The sequence below is a fragment of the Glycine max genome, chromosome 1 (assembly GCF_000004515.6).
Source record: "Glycine max cultivar Williams 82 chromosome 1, Glycine_max_v4.0, whole genome shotgun sequence".
NCBI lineage: Eukaryota > Viridiplantae > Streptophyta > Magnoliopsida > Fabales > Fabaceae > Glycine > Glycine max.
Genome location: NC_016088.4, coordinates 28,854,768 through 28,873,724, shown reverse-complemented (window position 1 = coordinate 28,873,724; position 18,957 = coordinate 28,854,768). Strand labels below are relative to the sequence as shown.

General features: G+C 35.3%; 1 protein-coding gene across 2 annotated transcripts; it reads right to left on the bottom strand.

Moving 5' to 3' along the window:
- Window positions 1–8,499: 8,499 nt before the first annotated feature.
- On the bottom strand, window positions 8,500–18,432 carry LOC100790680 (eukaryotic translation initiation factor 4G). 2 transcript variants are annotated; one of them, XM_006573226.4, is made up of 10 exons: window positions 18,209–18,432; window positions 17,827–18,094; window positions 17,420–17,559; window positions 17,071–17,220; window positions 16,837–16,904; window positions 16,670–16,726; window positions 15,022–16,377; window positions 11,921–14,925; window positions 9,106–9,300; window positions 8,500–9,008 (listed from the first exon to the last, which is right to left on the bottom strand). In XM_006573226.4, the coding sequence occupies exons 2-10, from the start codon at window positions 17,985–17,987 to the stop codon at window positions 8,669–8,671; spliced, it is 5,472 nt and encodes a 1,823-aa protein (XP_006573289.1). In that variant the 5' UTR covers window positions 17,988–18,094; window positions 18,209–18,432; the 3' UTR covers window positions 8,500–8,668. The 2 variants fall into 2 exon arrangements, with proteins under 2 accessions (XP_006573289.1, XP_006573290.1); XM_006573227.3 differs by having other exon boundaries at window positions 16,837–16,901.
- Between the last annotated feature and the right edge of the window lie 525 nt (window positions 18,433–18,957).

The following is an 18,957-nucleotide window of genomic DNA, read 5'->3' as shown; positions in this document are numbered from 1 at the left end:
AAAACTAAATCCTTAATTGAAGGAGTAGGAGACAACCATAGTGAATTACTAAACAAAATTGGTAGTTTACTTAAGATCATTCCAGAAACTCCCCAAACTTCTGAAAATACATCCAAAATGGTAACAAGAAGTACCTCCAAATAAATTAATGTTATTAATGAAGATAGTAACCAAAACTCAGAAAATGCAATTGAGATAGGATCAGTATCAGAAAAGAATATAAATCCAATTAATTCCAAACACTGGAAAACACCCTCTAAATTATATTATCAACGTCCAACTGCCCCTGACCTTCTATTAGAAGAAAGAGGTGAAAACAATTTTAAGAGTTTTAGTGCAAACAACATCTATGAATGGAACATAGATGCACAAATGGAGTATAACATCATGAATACACTCCAACATATGACCATGGTAGCTACAGCCTACCAAACCTCCCATGAATGTTCGAAAGAAACCATTATAGATATTTTAGTGACAGGACTTTCCGGACAATTAAAGGGTTGGTGGGATAATTATCTCACGAATGAAGAAAAATCAAAAATTTACAGTGCAGTTAACACAGATCTCAATGGAAAAGTCATTACTAATGACGAAGATAAAGAGATTCCTGACACTGTTAATACATTAATTTTGACAATAGCTCAACACTTCATTGGAGACCCATCTTTGTGGAAAGATAGGTCTGCAGAACCCAGAGATCAGCGGAGAGGGATCAAACGGACAAATAGGAAGTAAGAATGTAGTATGATAAATGGAAATCGAAATATAAATTTTCAAAAGCAAGTATCAAGGGTACACCGGAGACCAGCTTACAAATTCCAAGTTTTCATAAACAAAGAAACCGAAGCGGTAGCAGAGCCGCACAGGATCGGTAAAAGAGGGAGAGGGGAGACGGATGAGAAATAAAAATTTATTAAAACTTGAAAGAAGCGCTTACAAAAGTTGTTCTTTCAGAGCACCTCCTCTCAAAAACCTGAAAATGGCCAAATGAAAGGGTTTCAATTGGCCAGGCATAGTCGACCGATGTTTGTTTGGCAGTTGCCGGTTTGGGGGATTCCTGAGTGGATGACTCAGGTTTGACTGAGATAATTTGGGTCGATGACCCTTCAAAATTAGTTTTCTGGGTGGATGACCCAGCCTGGGTTGGTGACCTAGAAGAAGTTGAGGATGATTTTTTAGTGGACAACTCTGGTAGAGCCAGCCTAGATCCTTTTCCTGTACTTCGACCTCCTCTCAGGGAGGCTCCTGATGCCTTAGGAGGCATTACCGCTTTTCTGTAAGAATTCACGGGTAAGGTAGTCAGGTAGAGAGTTTGAGGTGCCCTTGATATATTCTATGTCAAAATCAAAGACACTTAAAATTGCTTGCCATCTTGCAAAAATTTGTTTTGAGGCAAGGTTTTTAACATCCTTTTGTAAAATATCTTTGGCTGACTTGCAATCAACCCTGATTTAAAAATTTTGATTTAATAAATCTGATTGGAATTTGGAAATGCACAAAACAATTGCTAAAAAATCTTTTTTAACAGTTGAATATTTTAATTGTGCAGGATTCCAATGTTTTGATGTATATGCAATGACATAATCTTGATCATGTACTCTTTGTTTGAGGATGCCACCATAACCTATGTCTGATGCATCGGTTTCGACAATTTTAAATGCCTATGGAATAGGAAGATACAGATATTTTATAGATTGGACTTTGAGTTTGATCTCTTTAACTGTTTGGGTATGGAGATCAGACCAAGGAGGAAGATTTTTCTTCAGCCTATCATGCAATGGCTTGACAATATTGTTTAAATAGGGGACAAATTCTCCTACTTAATTTAGACAACCTAGAAATCTTTGTAACTGGGTTTTGTCTAAGATTTGGTTGGGAAATTTGTTAGCAAATTCTATTGGAATGATTGCACCTTGATATATATTATGACCAAGGAATCGAATTCGAGTTTGGAAAAGTTTGATTTTTGATTTGGAGACTGCCAAACCATTTTGTTTGATGATATGGATGAAAGTCTGGAGATGTTTGAAATGTTGGTCAATATTTTGGGAAAAGATTAAAACATCATCTATGTAGACAATGACAAATTTTGAATAGGGATTAAAAATATCGTTCATAATTTTTTGAAATTCTGAAGGGGCATTCTTCAGTCCGAATGGCATCACATTCCATTCATATTGCCCGAAAGGTACAGTAAATGTTGTTTTGTATCTGTCTGATTCTTGGATTTGGATTTGCCGAAATCCAGATTTCATATCAAATTTTCAAAATATTTTTGCAGAATTTAATCTGTTAAGTAAATCTTTTTTGTTTGGAATAGGATACCTAATCCATTGTAATGCTTGATTCTGTGGTTTGTAATTTATGACTAAGCGGGGTGTTCCACGCTCAAGCTCAGATTTTTTATTGACATAAAAAGCCGCACAAGACCATGGGCTTTTGCTTTTCCGGATTAGGCCTTTATCAAGCAAATCCTTGATTTCCTTTTGGTAGTATTGAAGGAGTTCTTCGTTCATTTGAATTGGTCTGGCTTTTGTGGGAATTTGTTTTTCCCTAAAGTCTTTCTCATAAGGGAGATCAACAATATGTTTCTTTCTATCCCAAAATGCATGAGGCAAATTAGAATAGACAGTTGATTTGATATGACTTAATAAAGATTGAAATTTTTCTTTTACTTGGGGTTTTCCCAGTTGTATCTGAATATTATTAAAAGATACTTCTTCTTTTAAGAAGTTAATTTGGTTAATCTTATTTTCTATATGATTTATATTTCTGGAAATTGGTTTAGTAGAGAAATTAAATATAATTTTTCTTCCTAAATAATTTGTAGTTATTCCTTCATTAGATATTTGAATGTGAAACAAGGCTCTAATGAAGGGAGTTCCTAGGATCACTTCGTTCTTAAGGATTTTAACCAGAAGAAAGTTTGTGTTAATCCTAAGACCTTGGTTTTCCATGATTGCATTTGATAACTTAAAATTAATCTCTAATTTTGAGCCATTTGTTGTGCTTAATTTTTCTGAGGTTTTTTCAAAGAATTTTGTAGGAATTAATCCTTCTAAAATACAGTTTGAATCAGCCCCTGTGTCAAATAGGGCCATTGTATCTAAAACAAAATCATTAATGATTATTTTTATGTTTATGTAAAATTTTTGGATTTTAATCTTGTTGATTAATCCCATAAACATATCATCTTCTAGATTATCCGGTTAGTTTTCCTCACTGTTGTTGACACTTTCAGAATCACTATCTTCCTCAAGTTGAGAAAGAATGATCTGATGAATTTCTTGTTGTTGACGAAGTTCTTTCACTTCCCTTTTTAAATTGTTTATCTCTGTTTGGAGATCCTTGATTGTTGTTGGTTTGGCTGAAGAGTATTCTAATCTCTTGAATATGTTGCTTACATCAAATTTATTATTTGTAATAAAATCCTTTTGTCTAGGTTTTATCTCTAATGTTTTCTTGAGTTTTTCCAGAAAAACCTTCTTTTCCTGGGGGTCAAGTATAGAATTGATTGCTTCAAACAAGAGATCTTGTTCTCTCGTTAGAGTATTGATTTGTCCATCATCATCTGTTGATGATAGTTGGTTATCTTGTTGGATTAGGTTTAGGTTTTCATCGGAGAGCACAGAGGATGAAGTTTTTGTTTCTTCCTCTGAGGTTTCTATAAGCAAATTGTTTATTTGCTCTTCAATTGCTGGTTCTAAGTTAAGGTTTCTTAACTTCTTTTTTAGTCTACAATATTTACTAATGTGGCTTTGTTTTCCACAATTGTAACATGTTATTTTTTATTTTATTTTTTGTTTAGGATTTTCCATTTCTTTACTGGTTGAGAGTTTGTGTGAGTATCTCCTTCTTGGAAATCTCTTTTTATTGATTGATTTATTCTCATGGATTTCTCTCCTAGATGATTGTTTTTTCTTTTGTTTTGGACAGGCCGGTAGACCAAATTGTTTGCAGAAAGAACCTAAATCTTTCTTGTTTTAAGCCTTTTCTTTGGCTAATTGCCTCTGAATTTTGTCATCCTGACAAATTTTTAAGGCTACCTTTTGGACATAAGAAATTAACTGATCGTAGCTTATGCTTTCATATGGAATGTCTCCATTGGCAGATTGACTACGAATTTTATCTCTAACCTTGTCTCCTAATGATCTGGGAAGACCGGCTAGAAATTTTTCTTTCCAAAAAGGTTGTTGACTATCTTCTCTAGTGTAAACCCTAGTCAAGAAAGTATCTCTATACCACCTAAAGTCTTCTAAGGTTCTACACTTAAGGTTTGACAACAATTCTACAGACCTATCTTTCCACATAGATGGGTCTCCAATGAAGTGTTGAGCTATTGTAAAAATTAATGTATTAATAGCGTCAGGAATCTCCTTATCTTCGTCATTAGTAATGACTTTTCCATTGAGATCTGTCTTAACTGCGCTGTAAATTTTTTATTTTTCTTCATTCGTGAGATAATTATCCCACCAACCTTTTAATTGTCCGGAAAATCCTTCCACTAAAATATCTATAATGGTTTCCTCTGAACATTCATGGGAGGTTTGGTAGGTTGTAGCTACCATGGTCATATGTTGGAGTGTATTCATGATGTTATACTCCATTTGTGCATCTATGTTCCATTCATAGATGTTGTTTGCACTAAAACTCTTAAAAAAAATTTCACCTCTTTCTTCTAATAGAAGGTCAGGGGCAGTTGGACGTTGATAATATAATTTAGAGGGTGTTTTCCAGTGTTTGGAATTAATTGGATTTATATTCTTTTCTGATACTGATTCTATCTCAGTTGTATTTTCTGAGTTTTGGTCACTATCTTCATTAATAACATTAATTAATTTGGAGGTACTTCTTGTTACCATTTTGGATGTATTTTTCGAAGTTTGGGGAGTTTCTAGAATGACCTTAAGTAAACTACCAATTTTGTTTAGTAATTCACTATGATTGTCTCCTTCTCCTTCAATTAAGGATTTAGTTTTTCTTAGTTCCCTAATTTTTCGTTTAGCTTTATCACTAACTTTGAAAGGTTTAAACAATGGTTTTTCAATGGGAATGCTCGGCGAAGCTTCCTCAACTGATTTTTGTTTAGGAACTACCTTAGTTTTAATGGTTTCTCCTAAAACTTGTAAATATTTATTGGTATAATTTGCTTGTTCCATTAGACTCTTAATGTCTTTGGAGGTTACTTCCTCATTGACATCTTTTGTCTTGAATGGAACTACCATAACAGGTTTATTGTTACTATCTTTGACATTTGGTAGTTGATATTGTGTTGCGGGAGGTAATTCCGATTGGATTAACTCACCGTCCTTCATTTGCCAGTTTGTTATGACATTTGTTGTTGGATTACCTATGATGTCTTGTTTCCAAGGGTAATCTATATCCTTTTTGATGGTATAAGCATGAAACCAATCAAAGAAAAGGATATTAATTTTGACTCTTTCGACAAATTCATAGAACTTATCTTGGATCTGTTTTCTGTTTGTACCCTTGTAATGTTGGAAAAACCATCTCCTTTGAAGTTCATTCTCTGGAGAATAAAAGTCTTTCCTAAGGGTTTCCTTATCAATGCTAAAGTTGTCAGATAACATCATAAGGTTCCATAGAAGAATAAGTTGGGGATTGGATCGACTTTTGGTCGTCCTCCTATTCTTGGTTGTAAGTCGTTCTAGGTATACTAGAAGTAGTATTTAATCCTTGGAGGTTTACAGTAGGGAACTGGTTGTGTGACTCAGATCTGGTTAGTCCTACTGGAATTGAACGAGTTCTAACCAAAAAAGACCTTCTAGCTAACTCATATTCAGACCTAGAGGCTTCTATTCTTGAAGAAAAAGAATTTCTCCTATTGAAGGTTATTTCTATCTTGTCGGAATTATCCTGCTTAATTTGCTCTATGGTTGGAGCAGGTCGGGGAACAGACAGTGTGGCCTTATCCATAACCCATGTCTCGGGAAGAGTTACTTCATCCCATTTTATTTTTCTCGGGAGAGAAACGTTAACCTTTGTCATATCAGTGATAAACAAAGTTGTTTCTCCTCTTTGAGGTTTTAACAGGACTCTAGATGCACAAGTATTCATTACTTTGTACTGAATCCTATAGATCAAAGCTGTTGGAATTGATCCTTCTTTCCTTCTTTCATGTCAAGGCCATGAAAGTGGATATTTAAAAACAGAGAGTCAAGAATGTTTCTATCCATCAGACTCACCGTTTTGTTTGGATAACAGTTGAAGTATACTAGACCTTGTCCTAAGCTTGTTTCTACTGTTCCAATTAAGGAATCTTCAAATTTATTATGCCTAATATCTATAAGGCACATTAAAACTGCAGCATCTATGCCCAGATCAATTAAGGGCTTGATGACTACTTGGACACAACCGATATGTAAATACTTGTATTTACGGCTATGTTCATAAATTGAATTTTGTGAAAGTAGATGAAATTCTTCCCTTATATCTTGTCCTAGAAGAATATTATTTTCTACAGTTTTGATTATATAATCAAAATTATGTTTATCTTTAATTGTTTCAGGAATGTACAACATATCCTGAGGGATTTCTAGGATATTCCAGTCATCCATATTTTGATTTATGTCTTCGAATCGGACTTCCTCATCGAAGAGATTGTGTTTTGGGGCGACCTGGTGGGTCTGATTGTCTTGTTCATTGAGTAAGTTATTGGTTTTGGGTGAATTCATTGAAGAAGAGGACGAAGATGAGTTTGATCTAAAAGAAATGCGAGAGAAAGAAAGTAAAAGGCGAGACATATTGGATTCATCCTCTAGTATCTTTGTCATCATATGGTTCCATAGAAATGTTATCAAAAATTTATATATATATATATATATATATATATATATATATATATATATATATATATATATATATATATATATATATATATATATATATATATATATATATATATATATATATATATATATTTATAAAAACACACACATATTTATCACGCCACACACGGAGTGTGTTTTGGGGCGCGCTGGCTCTCACATATATCTCAAAATAATGTATATATATATGTGTGAGTGAGTTCACTGAAGAAGAGGGCGAAGATGTGTGTGTTTTAAAAGAAATGTGTGAGAGAGAAAGTATAAGGCGAGAGATATATATATATTCCTCTCGTATCTGTGTCTATATATATATATATATATATATATATATATATATATATATATATATATATATATATATATATATATATATATATATATATATATATATATATATATATATATATATATATATATATAATCAGAAATTTAAATATAGATATGCATATATTTTTAAAATAACGCAGACATTTATTACGCATCACAAGCATTTCTATAATAAATTGATATTGATCTCACACATATTTCAAAATAATGCAGATATTTATTTGTTAATTTTAAGGAAATATTAACAAGTGTCATTTGCATTAAGAGATAAGTTAAAGAATCAAAAGAGATAAATAAGATAAACATTGTGATTTTCAATGCAATTTGAATAATAATAAAATTGTTAATTCCTTTTTTTTCTTGGAGAGAATTTATTGATTCCTTAAATGCATTAATAAATAAGACCTTTAATTTAAATTTAGATATTTTTTTAATTACTCATTTAATCCATATATATACATAAATTTTAGGTTTTAGTTCTCATATTCATATATTGTTTTAGTTCTTATATACATAATTTTTTAATTCATTTTAATCCTTAAAACTTTGGATTGTAGTGATTAAAAGTCTAAAACGAATTAAAAAATGCATTTGTAAGAACTAAAATGAATAGTTTCAACACGTAGAAATTATCCAAATATAGAAATCAAATGAGTAGTATTTAATTTTATAACATGCCACGTAAATCTTTAATCCAGAAATATAATTGAAATTTTTCTCATCAATTTATAAAAATGCATGCGCCTTGCTAACATTAATTATACTAATTAATCCACAATATAAAAATTGAAAATATATTTTTAAAAATTCTAAGGACATAAAAACTAAAAAATATCTATCAAGGCATATGGAATACATATTTGAATTTGGTGATTATAATAGTAAAAAAAAAAACATTTTCCAATTTCGTTAACAGAGCTACTCATACACACTCCCTTCGCTGAAAACTAGTGAATAAACACTTACAAAAATTTCATCGTCAACTAGTATATTTTAAAACAATTTAGTATGTAACATTATGATGGATTACGGTGAAATAAAAGTTTCAAAAATTGGTGTAAATCTCACACCTCTACAATCTCCTTTAATTTAAATATTTCATTTCTTTTCATCTAAGTTTACTTTCACACCTATTTCATTCATTAAATCAAACCCACCCTACATGTCCCATTTACAACACATTTTTTTACTAAACTAGAGGAGCCTATACACATTGCCAGTATATTTTCATGGACAGTTTGAATAATACAAAACTGCTGAAAAAGTAAACCCCCTCATGACAGACATGATATATATAACTCAGCCTAAAATTTTCAGACGCTTTAACTGAACCTTTTATAATTGCAGTGGCAGAAAAAATATTTTAGACAGAAATCCGTACATAAAAATCTCCCCCACCCACCCCCCATGGAGAAAACCATTTCTGCAAATTTGAGTATCCCCTATTAGCACTAGACATAAATAAATATTTTCCGCTATGAGCATCTTCTCTATCCCCCTAAAATAAATTTCTCTAACTTCCTTGATGTAAGAGGTTCCAGCGGCCGGAAGGTCTCCAACCGCAAGTTGGAGCTCGTGCAGATCTCACTCAAAACAGCATCACCCTTCTCCATTTTTATTACCTCCAAGGTGCTTCCAAGAACATCAGCTGCAAGTCCAGCTTCTAAGAGGCTCCCCGGTTCCTCTCCACCCTCATGTATTAACCGCCCAATCTCTTTCAAAGAGACTACATGCTCTGTTATAGCTTTGGCAAAAATGCGGCCAAGAAACTCTGGTGCTTTGGGGGCATCATTAACCGCATCTTCCAAAGTGCTGAGAACAGATTCAAACCTAGCCAAGAAAAAAGGGACAAGTAACAATTTATATTTTTAATTTTCGGAATAATAGATTCTTGCAATTTTTCATCATACTATCAAATAAATCTCACCCTTTGATGAGCTGGGCTTGACCCAATGGTCCATCCTGAGATTTCACAAGCTTGACAAGCAGTTGGGCCAAAAGATTTCTCTCGGTGTCCTTTCTCTCAAACGAGTCTGTGACCCAGAGAGAAACCATGGAAGGATGAAAGCCTGGGTAGTTCAGATCTTTGATGCATAGAACAACTTCATTCACATCTCTAGCACTGGATTGAATAGCAACTGTCAGAAAAATATGTAACAAGACAAAATAACTTGAAAAAATATCATCATCGTAGCACTACAAAAATTAGAAATCAAGTTTCTTTGTGACTACTTAAAAAGCAAGGTTATCAAACAGAGATTCAAATCGTGAATTGCCAAGCTAATTTTTTAATCATGAAACATAATTTGTATCGAATTGTAAGACTCAAAACAATTAAAAATTACTTCAAATATATCATATAATTGATATGTAGTGTTCAATGTAAAAATTTAAAATAGAAATAAATAAAATAACTTAACCATAAGTTCTATATAAACAAATTATTAGTTATATCTAAATCTGTAGCCTTTATTTTAGACTAATGGAATGAAGCAATGGAATAGCCAAATAGAGTGCAAGCATTGCATATGTGGGTGATAAATAAAGTAGTGAATAATCAAATAGGATAAGTTCAGATATGTTCCATCAATTTCTTTTCATTTAACAGCTTTTCTATGAGAATTGGGTTAAGTAAAAAACAAAGAAGAAAAAACAACAGATCACTGAATCGTGTGATTCATAAGACAAAATCGCACAGATTTTTTTATCAGCCAAATAAAAGATATATTATGATTGGAACAGGAGTACCGAATCCAAACATACAAAGATGTGTTCACCAAAGGTTAACAGCTATTTAAATCCTAAAGAATGATAAAAATAAGGATTAACCATGGGATCCAACAACCAGCAACAGACAATAGCCCATGAAACCCTTCATAAGAAAATTATACCCATACGGCCCAAACAAACAACAAAGAAATGGATCCCTCAACCATACAGCCTAACACAAAATCGCACAGATTCATTCATGTATTGTAATATACAGCATTTGAAATTCATCTTGTGATACAGATCGATAGATGACTAAATCCTAGGATTCAAATTATGAATCATAAGATTCTAATAACCATGCTTACAAGCTTAAACATTAAATCCCAGGTTTGAATAACAATTTCAATAAAATTCTAATAACTATATCATGAAACATTTTCAACATTTACCAGATGTTGCAGCAAAATAACAATTTAAAGTGATTGAAGCAATAGCAACAAATGCAGTTTGAATCCTCTAAGGAATAGAAATAAAAGAAGGGAGAAACAAAAGAAAATTCCATGGTTTGGCCATCACTATGCACCATGTGGATAAAAAACTAAAAAAGTAATGAAGGGATGTTAAGATATTAACATGCCATTTTTTATCAAATCATAGGGTTGGGAAAAATAACCAGGCCAAACAGTGAGAAATAAATATAATAATCAGAAATTTTCCTAAAACAGGAAACAGATTCCCGTGTTAAACACACTGCAAGTCTGCAGCCATAAAAAAAAGTAATCATGTACAATCATAAAAGCCATGGTTCAAAACCATAAAAAGATTATTTAGTTTTAGGAATGAAAAGTAAACCCCATGGTTTGGTCTTCACGTTGCACCATGTGGAAATAAAGTAATGAAGGGATGTTAAGATCTTCACATGCCATTTTTTATATCAAATTATAGAGTTAGAAAAAATAATCAGGCCAAACAGTGAGAAACAAATCAAATGATCAGAACATTTTCATAAAACAGTAAACAGAAGCCAGTTAAACACATACTGAATGTCTGCAACCATAAAAAAAGTAATCACATACAATCATAAAAGTAAGGATTGAGTGAAACAGTATGATAGAAAATTCAAAAAGCAACACATCCCACACACCCATAGGCCTAGCAAAAGTCCAAACAAAAACAAACTAATGTATACAGGAAAGACAGCTTTAAGGAACTTGAGCTTGAGGAAGAAAATAAGCAGCTAAATCAACTATGACAGATCTAAGGGGTGGTTTGGTTGCTAAGAAGAGGAGATGTATTCAGGAGAAATTTTCACTATTTAGCGTGGGTCCCACACCTCTTTCTCTCTACTTTAATTCAAATATTGCTTCTCTATTCATTTCCTTTCCATTCTCTTCCACTCAACCAAACCTACCCTAAACAAAGAAAATGAGATGACATAAAATTCAACAAACAAGATTACCTCTCATACATGTTAGGCCCTCTTTTTCTCAACTAGAATACATTACTTACTTCAAATGTTAATTTATACCCATCTCATCCAATTGTAAATTTATGTTTATGTTTATATAGCTATTAAAAATGGGTGTATACACATCACATCCATACTATATACATATTTCCTTCACATTTACTAATGCTTTGAACTCCAGCATCCTGTACGTTGAACTCCAGCATATCATTTCATTGTTTACAAATATATAAATATCACAATTCTAGCCCTTTTAGGATCAGTAATGTAATATGCTTTGAAAGCAATACATTTATTGAAACAGAACAATACAAGACACAATATGAACCAACAGAATAAAATCCTTTACCTCATAGTAATATCCTAGTGAAACGGGTGTTTTTAAGTGAGAACAAATAAAGAATTTGCCAACAAAGAATTTGGAGAAATTCAGTAAATTAGGGGGGTTAAAAAAATTGATACATACGAAACTATAAATCATGTTTCTGGAAAAAAAAAAAGCACAATTGGCCTAACAAGCTGAAACAAAGGAGATAAAAACATCATGAAGAGAAAGCAGTACCTATAGTATTCTCTGATTGCTGCCATGGACATGTCCTGCAGTCGCTCTGCAGAAATATTCTGGGAGGCTGCTGTCCCTTGTGCTCTGGCAGGTGAAGTTACAACAGGTTTATCAAGAATCCTATTTGCATTTCTTAAGTCCCTGTTGCCATAATTCATATTACGATCTTGAACACTAGATTGATCATAAGCAGTCGAACCAGCAAATCTATCTGGAGTATATCTTGATGCAGGGTCCTCCCTAGAGCTGTATGAAGTGCGCTCCGACAAATTATTATAACCATTAAGACCAGTTGAACTTGAAACTGCAGGTGGACCTCTAATGGACATTCCTCTGGCAAGGCCACCCTGTGGTCCCAAGGTTATGGATTCATCACCTAAAGGTCTCTGAGGCAAGGGAACTGACAATGTCCTAGCCTCATAAGTTTGCCTGTCTTCCATGCGAGCATCCTGAGAACCATACCCGCGAACTTGAGTAGGCAATCCACGCAGTCCACCCATCTGAGCATTGGGAGATAACATAGATGACCCTCTTGGACCAAAATCCATAGGGATTCTTCTAGGTGGATTGTTGCCTGGACCACGACCCAGCCTACTAGCTTGGGCCAGCCTCTCTTGAGAAGCATCTCTGTGCACCTCCTCAATCTTCTTTGGACCTTCAACTTTTCTTCTTTGTTGCCATTTATTCTTTCTCAAATCAATGACATCCTTCAACATGAACCTCACCCTAGAAGATAAATTCATGTTGTTTGATAATGATCTCATCATTTCAAAATACGCATCCATATGTTCCTTGGCTTTGGGATGGTCAATCATCTCCCCAATAGTACTCATCAGCTTGCACAAAGCTTCAATATCTTCTTCATCCGGATCCTGATACTGACCCAATAACTTCTTGATGCATTCATGCATTATCCTTTCTGTCAACATTTTCTTCTTATATAGTTCTCCAATCAATCTGATATTACCCAACATACGTCTTCTTGCCTTGGTACGTTTCTCTTCTCTTTCCCCATTAGACAGCTTGACCTCACCCTCATCAACCTTATTAGCTTCTTCTTGCTCTCTTTCACCCCTCTCAAATTCTTCCTGGCACTTGTTTAACAATAATCTCTTAAAAGTTATCTTTTCATTGTCTTGACTGAGATCAGGTAACGCAGCTGCTAGATGAAAACAGAAATTGGCATACATTTCACAGAAGGTAGGCTCCATCAAGGCCTTCTCAAAGATTTGTGAGATGACACCATTGAGAGTGACAACATTGTCAATATTAACTGCTCTAACCTGATCAAAAAGTTTCTCAAAATTCTGAGGAGTTAACTTGTTTAATATACCCTTCAATTGCCTCTGCTTTGCCTGTTCCTCATCTGTCACTTTACCCACCTCATACTTCTTCTCAGCTTTGTGCATCATCTGTAAAGGAGTTTGAGGAGTAGAAGGAGATGGAATTAAACCCCTCTGCTGGAAGCTAGTAGCACGCTGCCACCTTTCTCCATCAGGGCTATTTCTTTGCATTCCTCCCTGATTTACCATGGATTGCATTGGACCAGAAAGAATCCCTCCAGCATACTGCAGAGGTGTCTGTGTGCGTGGATTCCTTAAAACACCAAAATTGCCTCCTTGACCAGGTCGAAATCCGGCATTACCTCCTACACCATCCAAACGCATACCAGAATGAAATGCATTAGAAACTTTACTCCATTTGTCTTCCTCAATAACACCACTCCCACGACGAGACATCCCACCTGACCTATCAATAATTCTTCCAGTAGAATGAGAATCACGTTCAATTACATGGGAACTAACATTAACACTCATCAAGGCCTCATCTATGTCTGCTGTGATTTCAAACCCTTCAGGAAGATCAGTGCACTGCTCTGCAAATTTCAAAAGGAAATCTCGAGAGTACTTTTTGGCAGTAATTGCACTTCCATCACTAACCTGTTCAGTTTCATCTGAAACTTCTAGTTTAGGTGTAGACATGTCAGCAGCATCCTCCCAATCATCAAGTTCAGCTTTACTCTGCTTAGATTGCTCATTTGCTACAGCATCTGGCTGAGCAGTATCAGTTGGCAACCGCTCTAAATTTCCAGAAGTAGAACCACTTTCTGTTTTCTCTGAACTTATAATAGTTTCTTTCTTTTCCTCAGGTCCCTTATATGCATTATAAAGATCAGATGTTGACCCAGCAGCATCGGCCTTCTGAAGAATCTCTTTTCGTTTCTTTTTCCCCTTTGATGTAGGTTTCACCTTACTAGACTCTGAAATTGGTCTGTCCTTGGTACCTGATGCTGGAAGAGACACTGAAACACTGCCAGCATTCTCTGCACTATCATCCTTGCACTGTTTTGAAGTTGCTTCTAGGAGATCAGCAGACTGCTGATCTGATGTGCCAGAATTTGAAGAAACCGCTTCATTACTAACTACACTATCATTTCTATTTAAACAAACATCTTTGGAATCCAATTTGGTAGAGACAGACATGCCGTTATTATCAGCCGTTGTGTCACATTCTGCACTACAACTGGTAGATTCTTTGGTTTTCAAGGTTACAAACTCAGTGCTTAACTTCACAGTACCTTTCTTAGGTTGTTTTAATTCTGTTCCACCATCACTAACACTTTGTTTACTTCCTTGAAGAGACAAATTTTCTGTTTTACCACCCATTTCCAAAATATTTGGCTGTAAGGGTTTATCCTGGTGTGACAATTCATCTAGCTCAGCAATCTTATGATTGTTCAAATTATCCATCACTTGTGTAACAGGTCCTTCAGCTGAAGCACAAGCAGAAACTTGTGTAGAATCATTAGTTTTCATTTCAACAGCACAAGTTAGGCTCTCAATGGTAGCTGATAACGTGTCTGAAGCAGCAGCGGAGAGATCTTCACTGGTAATTGCCGCAGAATGGTTTGTTTTAGTTCCTACAGTTTCAGAAACTTCATCAGGGATATCACCGTCAACAGCTTGGAAAGGCACATTAACCACAGAAGGAGATTGCACAGCAACCTGTGAGAAAAAATAGTAGAAAAATTTTCACAGTAATTGAAGCAAGCCAAAATCAAATTTGGAAAAACATGGTTTAACAAATATTAACTTAAGTACCTGATGCTGTGATTGGCCTTTCTTCTGTATTTTCTTCTGGTTATCCTTCAAAGAATTTGACCTACTAAGAGATTCCTTCTTTCCGCCTTCATTATTAGGCAGAACTGAAATGGAATCTTCACTCACAGCAGATGCAGGAAGTAACAAGGAAGCTGATGTAGGCTTCATGGTAGATGCAGCAGATAAACTTGGTAATGAACTCAAAACTGATGAATCACTGGACACCTTAGACTGTTGTGAAGTGATTTCAGTTGTTTCGAAAGCATCACTAGATGTTAATGAAGAACTAGAAGATCCACTCTTTTGAGTACTGGAATTGGAAAATGATGAGTCCACAACAACACCAGATCCACCAGTTGGCTTAATAGACACAGAAGTTACTCCTGAAGGAGCAGACAAGATTGTATTATGTACATCCTGGAAAATTTCTGGATTAGGAGATTCAGCATTGCCAGGAATAGAAGTGCCAGCTTTATTGACAGGCAGAGAACTATGAGATGATGAATTTATAAAACTTGCATTTTGTGGACCATGGTTCACTGCATAATTAAATCTGGATGGCTGAGAGTTAGGAGTTATCTGGCTACTTGTTAATGGAAGAGAACTGGTAGTTGGATAAAAGAGAGAATTGGTACTGTAAGAACTGGATGGATAGTAATTAATAGGATGGGAAGCAGCAAATTGCTGGGCAGGCTGAGATTGAGAAGGCATGCCAGAATGATGCCTTGAACCAGATGACCCACCATCTGAATATGCATCTGTCCTTTTATCAAGTCTTAGCTCTTCATGTGTCTCAGGGTGAGTTATCTTGACAGGAGTAGTTTTACGAGCAGCAAATTTTCCTCCTTGCTGTGGTGGATATTGTGGGCTAATTCCAATAGCCATGTTGCCTAACTGATGGGTCAACTGAGGGCCAATTTGAGGAGTGAAACCCATGCTTTGGCCCTGATGCATGATTCCCTGAGGATGGATAGGATGAGGTTGAAGGCTTGGAACAAAAACCTGTTGTTGCACTTGTGCTCCACTTCCAATCGGTAAAGGCATTGGTAATGGCATCTGAAGAGGTGCCGATGACTGAATCTGTGGATTAGGACCACCAAAGTGTACAGATGCCTGTGACTGGTGGTGATATGGCATAGGCATTGACATTCCAGATAAAGAAATGACAGAAGGCTTCTGCATCTGGCTTGCTGGGGGTAATGGTGACATTTGAGTATCCTTTTTTGCCCTAATCCCAGTATGAATCTCCCCAGCATTAGATTGGTCAGCAACACCTGTATCCTTCTTCACCAGATGCTGCTTTGGAACAGGAGGTGTTGGCATTGAGGGTACAGGTCTAAGAGAATCATGTCGAGCCTGCAAGTTTGAAATTAGACACCAAACAAATACTGGAATTAGTATGTAAACAAGTGAAGAAAACAACTTCTAGACTGAGTACAAAAACATAAAAGCACCCGATGACCCGTTGTCAGATTCTATTTTTTGTAAAAGGAATCCTAATGAACTTTCCAAGACAATAGAGGAGTTGAAATCAGTGATCACCAATTACACCATCTTTCCTTCTAACCTATTAGGCAGTGACAGTAAATCTATATCTATATTGGTGTACATATAACAAGGAGGAAGGAGCAGAGAATAATCTGCATACTTGATCACGCCTCTGTTCATCTATATTAGGAGGAGCAGAGCTTGTGCGAGCAGGAATCTGCATGTAATAACAAAACATGATTAACCCCCATATAATTCCAGGCATTATGTAATGCACAAAAATTAACTTCAGGTGGATGGTAAGAAATTAGCAGCTAAGAAACTTACTGCCATCCCATTCATAAAGCCAGGACTAATAGATCCAAACTGGAAAGGGAATGCCTTAGATGCATCTGCTGGGGCATAAAACAACATACAGATCAATCTCACAGGTCAGCTGTAATGGATAAAAAGTTATTTCATAACATGTCACTTCACTATGACCCCAAACTACAATTCAGAAATGATAGAACTTATTCTGCACTTTATGGACAGCATTAAAAACCTAGAAGAGTGACATACCCTTAGCAGGGGTTGTAGGAGCTGCTGGATCAGGACTCATGGAGGGAGGTTGAGAAGTAGGAGCTTTTGGAACAGCTCTGGAGCTCCTCTGTGCAGCCAACAGTTCAGATGACTTGGCAGTTGCATTTGTAATTGGTGCATCCGATCCTCCTATATTGTACAGCACAAATAGGTGAATGGTGTCCATAAAAGACTATCACATTTTACCAAAACAGTCAAACACATACATAAAATCTGCTCATTCTTCCATTGCAAAATGGAATGCAAATAATTCCACTCAACAACATAACCACGCACTCAAAAACCAATTTTTAAAAACACATATATGATACATCTTCATCAAGCTTACCATGAATCTGCGGCTGTACATAGGAACCGTTTGGTACAGTCCGGGCTGCATAAGTACTATTAGACTCGGTCGAATTCACCGGAGTAGGGTTTACCCTAGATTGCCCACCTTGTGCATTATTATTAGACTTCTTGTTAAAACTAACACAAGCAACAATAAGAATCAATAAGAATCGCTAAAAAAACACGCAAATCATATAACCCTAGGTCACCACGAAACAAACCAAGTTTCAAAATCCACACCACCCCACACTGAAAACAACACAAACCAATACCACACAAGAAAAAAAGCTCAAATAAAAATCACAACCCCATATCCCCCTACTATTCATAAAAACACGCAATAGTTCAACAAAAATGAAAGAAAAAGACGGAAAAAATATGAATTAGCAAACCCTTAAAACTCACCTCCGGCTAGAGGAGAGCGACGGAGAAGGTCCGGCACCGCCGCCGCCGCCCTTACCGTACGCACCGCCGAAGGGACCGCGCTGCTGATTGAAGCTGCCGGATCGCCCGGATTTTCGGTACACAGCGTCGCTCTTATCGGACTTTGATTGATTGAAGGACATAAATCCCAACCCTTAATTCCTCAAAATCAAAGTTTTCTCGAAACAGAAACAAAAACAAAAACCAAATAAAAGAGGAAAGAAATCGAAATTTTCTTCCTCAATTTTCCCTGCAACAGAACAAGCAGATCCACGTCATCATCGCGCATAACAAAACCAACCCCCGTACGAGAGGGGGGGGAGTGGACTTAGTTGGGTAAAGAAAAAGAGAGTGAGACACGCACCTGAAGAGTGTGCAATTAGGGTTTCTTATTCTTATTTTGGTGCTTCCGCAGTGGTGTGTGTATCTGAGAAGAAGGGATAGAAAGGGAAAGGAAGAAAGCAAGGGTGATTTGGAAAGAGAGAGAGAGTGAGAGTGTAGTGAGAGAAAGCGTGGTAGCAAAAGAGTAAAAACTCGTCAAGAGTGAGGCTTTAGAGATAGAGAGTGGTCAAAAGAAAGGGTAGGTTTTTTTTTGGAGATCCTCACTTCCACAATGCCGAGTTCCCACGTTTGCTCGGTTACATTAGATACCTTCTCTCTCCTAATTCCTTTCTTCATTCACCATTTTCAAACATATGTTAGAATTTCATCAAATATAGAGATTTAATTGAAAATTCTTAAAAGAGTTTTCCAAACATTTCCATTGGAGGCAAATCTATTTGAGACTCACAATGTTATTATCGGTGATAAAATTTTCCTTTCAAGTATTGAATATAGTTGTATATATTATATATTTCTCCTAATTTTTTAATTTTTGTGAATTTTACCCCCAACAAATTAATTTAATGTATTTTACCCCCAACTTTTAAAAAACTTGTGAATTATACTTTCTTTCATTTATTTATTAATAAGCACAAACGTTGAGAGTAAAATTTGCCAAAATTTTTTATAAAAAAAACTAGAAGTAAAATTTTCTAAAAAACAATTAAAAGTTGGGTGCAAAATTAGTCAAAAAAATAAAAAAAAAATGGGACTAAAAAGTGTAATTATATT